We start from the raw sequence: 7,923 nt of genomic DNA, 5'->3' as shown, positions 1-7,923 counted from the left end.
AGCAAACAGCAACAGCATTCATTCCCTGGGCTTCAGAACTGCATGAAAACAAGGGCTTCAGCAAGACCCTGCCCCAATTAGTTGGTGAATTCGTTGCTTGTACAGAGATCTAGAAGTAGCCTATGCTAACGTGCATGACAGCCGCAGTAGCATTCCATGGTCAGAAACTCACAAGTGATTAAATGACTAAGTATATGCACACACAAATATATGCTTGCAAATATTCATGTTAAACATTAATTTGGATGTGTATTGCACGTGAATATAGCGATTTAAATACTGACTGAAGAGGCAAGGGCCAGAACACAGGAGTAGATTCTCTGTTGCTGTAAATTGTCTTCAGTGGAGATGTATCAGTCTAAACCAGCTAAGAGTCTGCCCTAAAATAGTTTCATAGCAGTTCTAGAATCCAGCTATCCTTTCCAAATGATCAACAATATACAGATCATACATACACAAAATCTTTGCTTCTTAACATAATCTTTCAGAATGCCATTCCTCAAAACTATTTCAGCAGTAATAAGAGTCCATAAAATTCAAACTTTGCCAACTAAATATTTTAAAGGTCTTTTAAGACAAATATTTTTGGGACTATATAAGGGTAATGTTTGTGACTTTTTTCATGCCTTGAGTGTTGTTTAAAAATAACTTTAAATGATTGAGGGTTTTTGCTATCCTCTACATCATGAATGGTACATAAATGTGTAGAGGCTACGTACCATCAAATTAATTGAGAATTAAATATAAATCACAGGTTACATACTGAAAATTATGTTTTTATTTTATGGTACACACAGCAAATTAAATTAAAAACCTCCAGAACCCTATTAACGATGTTTAACAGTTTATTTTTTTTCTTTTTAAATGTTGTGGGCTTGTTACCTATTTAAATAGTTTCAATCTTTTAAATACAGAAAGCTGTACACAAGCTGTAGTTGCCCTGATAATTAAATGCTCTATATTTATATAGGAATGATGCCCAGTAGCATAACATAATAAAACCTGTTGATGTTCTTGTCAATAAATCAAAGTGAGCAATAGAGTACGTTTTCATCCCACTCCACCAGGAGTCCCACCAACTAGTTGCTTCTTGCATTGTGTTAGGTAGTTTAGCAAATTCAGATTGCTTCAGACCAGGAACGTGCTGCAGAGGTGCTCTTGGAGAACACGCTCTCCAAATTCCCACATATTTACACACATGCTGTCACCCTTTATAATGAAGCTCTCCTTGAGTGCCTCTCTGGACATCATGTTGTGGTAGCATTATCCAGAAAGAGAAACATTCTGTCAGGTGCAGATATGTCCAAGGCTGGTTTAGGGCTTTATATGTCAAAATTAATATCTTCAAATTCATCCTAGACATAGAATGCAATGCAAATCCCAGAACACTACAACCATATGAGCCCAGTGAGATTCACTGCTGGCTATATGCCGCTGGATTCTATTTTCTTGTATCATTTATGAACATATGCAGGGCATAGGCCCTGATAGAACACACTGCTATAGTCTAGGTCACAAAGGCATGGATGGAGAACAGTAAGGTCACATCCTCCCAGCTATACTCTCATGGTAATTGAAGACTATTCTAGTCAGTTTTGTAAAATGATTTTATAAAAGCTCCAGCTCGAAATTGAGAACCTAGATGACTATTGACAGACAAATGCCTTTAATCAGAAGGGTTGATATCATCTCTGCTGTCTCCTCCAGCTGTTTACTCGCAGTCCACCCTTAGCAGGTTGGTCTTGGCTGAATTGATCTTTGGCCAAATACCAATTATCCAGGTCACAGTATTCATCTAAATATCATTATACCCACAGAACTGTGGCTTAACTTGCTGCATCTTGAGAGTGGTTTTAAATGCAGTTACATTAACTCAGCGCTATGCTGTCATTTTCCTATTGTGAACACTGAGATTATTCTGGCCATCTAGCCTGTGTTTGTTTGCTCTAAATAAAAATGATCATGGTAATATGAACATCTGTACAAAGCTTAGAAAGAATGAGAAACTAAAAAACAAACAAAAAAACCCTGCTGAGAATGTGTTGAATATATTCTCACTTTATTTTTCCAGTATTGGCCACCTGTTACCTAAGAAACAAAATATGAAATTCAAGTATTGCTTGTCCATTTTCCTATGTCAGCATTTTATACTATTTCTGAGTGCATCAGAATTAGCAGTGCTCTGTAGCAGAGGAAACAAATGTTGAAATCATCTTTAAACTAAGGCCTTATGATGCAGGACATATGAATGAGGCACAGTGAAAATAATGCAACTCTCCACCCTCCCATCTCATAAAAGTGAAAAATAAAATAAGAATTGAAGCATCCCCTGTTCTCTCTCCTCCTCTTATTAATGTAAAATATTTCTCCCCATGTCAGATAACTTTCCCCAGATGGCCCATCAGAAACGGTTCATTGAACGGAAATACAGACAAGAGTTGAAAGAAATGAGGTGGGAAAGAGAGCATCAAGAGAAAGAGCCAGATGAGACCGAAGAAGCCAGGAAATAAAAGGAAGGCACGGAAGCGGTGGCATATTTACTTACTTAATAACTCTGACTGTGGCCTATGGAGACCTAACCTAGTTTCATGCAGATGATGAATGAAGTGCACCTGTTGACATCAAATACATAATCATAATCTCTCTTTTAGCAAAAAAGGAAAAGAAAAAAAAAATGTGTTTCTTTTGTTAGTGGTACCATGTGAGGGTGTTGGTTTTTATTTCATACGCTCTTTTAAAAGTCATTTTAGTTTTTATGAAATGTTATGGGGAAATTTTTGTTGTTTTTAATTGTCTTCTACGAACCAATAAAGTGTTTAATTTCAGAACCTCTACAAGAAGAAAAAACGAGTTTATCTGGTGTTTCCTGTATTTAAATGCAACTGTGCCAAAGACCTGCAACTTGATTACAATGTCTTAGTGCTGCAGGAGAAAAAGGACTTACAACACCAGATCAACAGAATGCTGAAGCAGAGGCTTTAAGCGTACAGTAATATATATGTTTAATTATTCTGCTGAATCGGGGCCTTGATAGGCTCTTTGTCCTTCAACAGTAACTTCCTCATAATAATATTCAGTCTTTAGACTGTTGTTTGAAACAATGTACCTGAGACTCTAGAAATATTTAGGGAGTGATAATAGCTGCATGTGAAAAGTTGTTGTTTGAAAGCCATTGTTGTAAAGATTCTGTGAGGAAAACATGATAATTATGAAGCAGAGAATTGCTTGCCTTTTTGTACAATCTGAGCCTAGTTACACCTACAAAGTTAATCTTATTCCTTGTTTCCCATTCTAGCAAAAATTTTATTGCTTCTATTTTGCGAGAAAAATGCAGTGTGGCACACTGCAGATTATATTTTGCTATCAAATTGTGTACATCTGCAGCTTGTGTGCAAATTTGAGAGTGTTTGAGGATAACACATTGGGTTGAGAAAACACATCTGATATAGCAATGCAAGTCTCATACAAGGAACCCTCACAAGTGTATATTTTTAAGGGAAGTTTCTTTCAGATGATTCACCCAGGTTTTAAAGGTATTCTGTAATGTTGATTTATCAGGTGTCTGAAGTACTTCGAAAGCCTATGACAAGAATTCCCAAGAGCACATTGTCAGAATGAAATGAACAACAGGGTAGCAGAAAAATTCAAGCTATACAACCTGCACCACACAATTGCATTTCTGAGCCACCTAAATTAAAGCCTATATGCACAAAAAGACATGATTCTGAAACTACAGCATGAGATGTGAAGTTAGAAACATTGCTCTTTCACTGTTTCCTGTTGTGTAATTTCTTTTTTATTTATGGATCGGCGTGTTAAATACATTTCAGAACCTAAGGAAACACATTAATTCGTAGGAATAGGGAGAAAAAATATGAATCAAGGAGATGATCTGTATTGAATGCTACTGTAGTTCATCTTTGAGAAGTTTGGACACCCCTGCCCTAGGGATTGGCTCAATTGAGAACTGCATCTTATTTTTCATGTATGTATACACTATGCATGTTGTAATAGCACAACACACAAGAGTCCTATTTCCTTTGGTTCCAGACCCCCACCATGTAACTGAACAGGTTTTCGGTAACAGCAGTCAGTGGCCAGCGATGTATGTTGATATTTCCCCATCTATTGTGCCTCACTCTGAGGATCTTGGAATACTTTTAATTATTCAAAAGGTTTGTAAGTTGCATGGTTTTCTTTACTGCTGTTTCTATTATCATTATAAAATGTCAACATGGCTAATTTTATTACATATCTTAACATGCAAATTCCCATTAAAAATCATAAGCTTGACTCTAATCTTAGAGATTTCAGTTTTACCAAGGTTTCAACAGCAGAGGGAGAAGCCTGCCTTGACAGAACTTTTAAGTCATCCATAATCCCTGCTCTGCCAGACTGCCTGAAGCTGGTCTAGCTGCTCTAGCAGTTGGCATTGCTGTTGGAGAAGGTGAAGCTAGTGTGGCTAAGCATTGTGAGGACTCAACACATATCCCAGACACCTTCTGTCCTGTGTTGAATTGAAACTCATGCTATTTTTTTTGGTAAGTATGTGCTTCCAACACTCCTACAAACAAGAAACTTTCCCCATCCACATTCAGGCACAGTAAACCCTTCAGAAGAAAGGTCGAAGTCGAAAACCCCATTGTTAGCTATATTGAACCAACTTGTTAAGTGTGACTGGCCATTACTCTCAATACTTGTCCTGGTCTTTCAGGGTCGCACTTTTGTTTACCTCCCACAACCTCATGGCGATGCAACGCTGAGAGCAGACTCCTCCACCCCAGTTCATTGATTGGGAAAGGAGTGTAGGTTCCACAAAGTCTTTCTTCCTTCAGCGCTTCTGATCCTCTTTTTTGAGGAAGTCTCCTGGAAATTCCCCATATAAATAGAAATCCTATTTAAAAAAAAAAAAGTTAATTAAAACAGACTTAGAAAAACAACTGCTAAACATGCCTGCATTTATACTTCTTGTAAGTTAAATTAAATTATGTATTTTTAGCTTGGTTACACAGAGAAAAAAGTGAATAGTTTTTAATTCCTTGAAAGCAATTTTCTGTCAATTTTGGACAGCCCCTCAGCAAGGCACAGCCTAAATAACAACCCTTCCTTGGGCCTTTTTTTCAGGTCATGTCTTCAAGATCAGTTTACCTATCCACATATACCAACACACTTATCCATGTTCATACCTGCGTATGTGAGAGTCCATTAGCTTATCAAGATGAATCTTCATCAAAATAATCATGAGGCTTGTGTAAGAGACAGGGAAATGACAGTTCCTCCCAATCACCTCTAGAAGTTTCCTGCAGAAGTAGCATAGAGTCAAAGTAGCTTTTCCTGTGTCATAAAATGAAATTATTGACAAACCTTACATCCAGGATGAGTAACAACGAGATAAATTTTAGAAAATAGACATGGAAAATGGTTACTTTCTTCATTCAGGTAATATATAAATGAGCTTTGTTTGTAGAGAATCTTAAAGTAACTCTAAGAGCTATTTATGGGTATACATATTTCCTTTCCATTGGGGCAAATTCTGGGTGGTGAGGAGGAAGAGGGAAAATATTCTCTAGTCTAGAAAATGTAGTCCAGTCTTCTAGACCATATTTCTTTATGCTGATTACCTACAAATATTTTTCTGATTGGTTAGATGGATCCTTTTGGTTATGTCACACATGTATACTGGCTCCAAACTGTTCTGTGGCCTGTTTAAGCAGTGATATAGTAGATTGCCATAATGAACTATACACTGCCATAGTGCACCAGTTGTATAGACTGCATAGTTTTTCACCACAGAGGTTCCCAACCACCGGACTACAGAGGGTTGACTGCCAGGCCATGGCACATCATGTCATCGGCAGTCACATGTTGGGTTAAAGCTGGGTGGCAGGGCAGCCCTGGGAAGGAGGCAGCTGGCTCCATGCACCCTGGCCCCCTCCCACCACCTTGGCTGCACCCAGCGAGGTGCAGGTACCAGAGCCCACACCAGGCCAGGCAGAATTCCCCAGCCCCACCCGTGGGGGGATACAGGTGGGGAAATACACGGGACGGAGGGTGGGGAGGTGGACCAAAATGTAATTTTTACATATTCAAATTCATATATTTAAATATGTAATTAGATCACTTCTATACTTGATCTTCCAAAATTCTTTTGAGTTTGCCTGTTGGCAGTATAAAAAAGGTTGGGAACCACTGCTTTACCAAACGTGTAAAAAGACTTTGGTGTTGGTATAAGATGCCTTAACTTCTGGTAAGAATCATCAGTACACTTACGTTAACTGGCTGGACATTAGGGCTGTGCAAAGCTTCAGTCCCTGATTCGATTCAGCAGAGGTTCAGCTCGATTCGGTGGCCGAATCTCCAAATCAAATCAAAGGACCCTTCAATCTCTCCAAATTGAATCAGAACCCTCCAAACCAATTTGGAGAGATTCAGTGATTTGGACATAGACACAGCTTTAAATGTTTTTTCTACATATCTCTAGGTACCAGGCAGCTCATGAATGCTGTGATGGTGGGGCAGATGAAGCATCCCACAGAAGCGTGGTGGGCTCCCCAATGCGTGGGGGTCCCCTGTACCCCCCTGGCTTGGTGACTGGTGCCTCCTGGCTCTGAGGAGGCACCCGGGGTCCCCCCATGGATGATTGCTGAGCCTCAGAGGGGCCCCCCTAACATGCTCCCCGGCAGACCCGGACATGGACCAGAAGTACTTCCGGTCCACTTCCATGTTCGCTGCCAAGCATGTGGGGGGGCCCCCTGCACTCCTGTGGGACACTCTATCTGCCCCAGCATTGCGAGGTATGTAGAAAAAACATTTAAAGCTGTGTCTATGGCCAAATTGCTGATTCTCCAAATCAGCATTGAATCTTCGGATTCGGATTCAGTTGAATTGAATCGGGGACAGTGATATGAATCAAATCACTGTCCCCGATTTGGGCCAAATTATCTGTTGCCTACTAATAGATGGTGTTTGGTTTAATCATGAGATGCACAAAAAAGCAGGGCGCTTTCTCTGGAAGATCACTGATGCCAGGAGACTCCCGCCTCAGTGTGCTAAAGCCTGAATACTCCAACCCTGAAATTACAGTGCAATTCTCATTTGTTCTTCTAGACTTATTCTCAGGGCAAGGCCTGAAGGTAAATCAAACAAAAATATTTTGAACTTGCAGGGGTCCAATAAGACCTGAAAGGCACAGTTATTTGTATCTTCCCTTTCTTTAAATGTGCATATGTTCAGCGCTTTACCTAGACATGTTTTTAAAAGCAAAAATGGAAAAGGTGTATCTTGTTGCTTTAGTTGTCATCTTATTTAAAGAGGTATTTTGTTAAAAGTTGTGTAAAATTAATCATCATTATTGTTTGCTATGCCCAGGCTTGGCCTGATGAAATTTAAAATCCTTGAAAATTTCTACAATGGCAATACAGTGGAAACCATTAGCTCTAGGACTGCTGTGATGTATTCTTTCTTACTTTTAACACACTTCAGTAGAGCTGAAGTACAGCTGTTAAGGATGCTATTGAATGTAGTTCTTCCTGTAATTCAGAAGGATCAAAAGAGGATCCTGCTTGTCTGCCTTCCTACATCAGACAATACTTAATATTACAGGCAATATGTTTTACAAGCCAACTGTTTGCATTGTTTAAGTATGAGGAGTTAATTCTAGATGTCTTGATCACCCCATCTCCTTTTTTTCTAGTGGAATTGTGTAATGCTTTAAACTTCTGGAACTTGGAAACTTCTTTTTTTTTTCTACAGATTATATATTGTACCTTGCTATTCATGGTTCAAAGTAATTTTGCCTATATAATGAAGGGTGATTATTGTGATACCTTGAGCACAGCTGAAGTTTTTGTTTTGTTTTATATATGTAAAGCTTTAGAATAAATCTGAGATGCAATGTCCTATTAATGCTATAAAAATGAATCA

The 7,923-nt window shown here is 38.8% G+C and overlaps 1 protein-coding gene across 7 annotated transcripts in view; it reads left to right on the top strand.

The window, feature by feature from the left end:
• DROSHA (drosha ribonuclease III) overlaps positions 1–6,263 on the top strand; it is a 123,820-nt gene extending 117,557 nt beyond the window's left edge. For 6 of the 7 annotated variants that reach the window (XM_014522220.2, XM_025209954.1, XM_025209955.1 and 3 more), the window contains one exon: positions 2,380–4,288. In XM_014522220.2, coding sequence (XP_014377706.1) covers positions 2,380–2,510 — 131 coding nt within the window. In that variant the 3' untranslated portion in view covers positions 2,511–4,288. Of the gene's footprint in view, positions 1–2,379; positions 4,289–4,314 lie in introns of those variants that run through there. The other variant, XR_003095207.1, reaches the window with a different exon arrangement.
• The last annotated feature ends 1,660 nt before the right edge of the window (positions 6,264–7,923 follow it).

The sequence above is a fragment of the Alligator sinensis genome, unplaced genomic scaffold (genome assembly GCF_000455745.1).
Source record: "Alligator sinensis unplaced genomic scaffold, ASM45574v1 scaffold408_1, whole genome shotgun sequence".
NCBI classification, from domain to species: Eukaryota; Metazoa; Chordata; order Crocodylia; family Alligatoridae; genus Alligator; species Alligator sinensis.
This window is presented reverse-complemented; position numbering and strand designations above follow the sequence as displayed.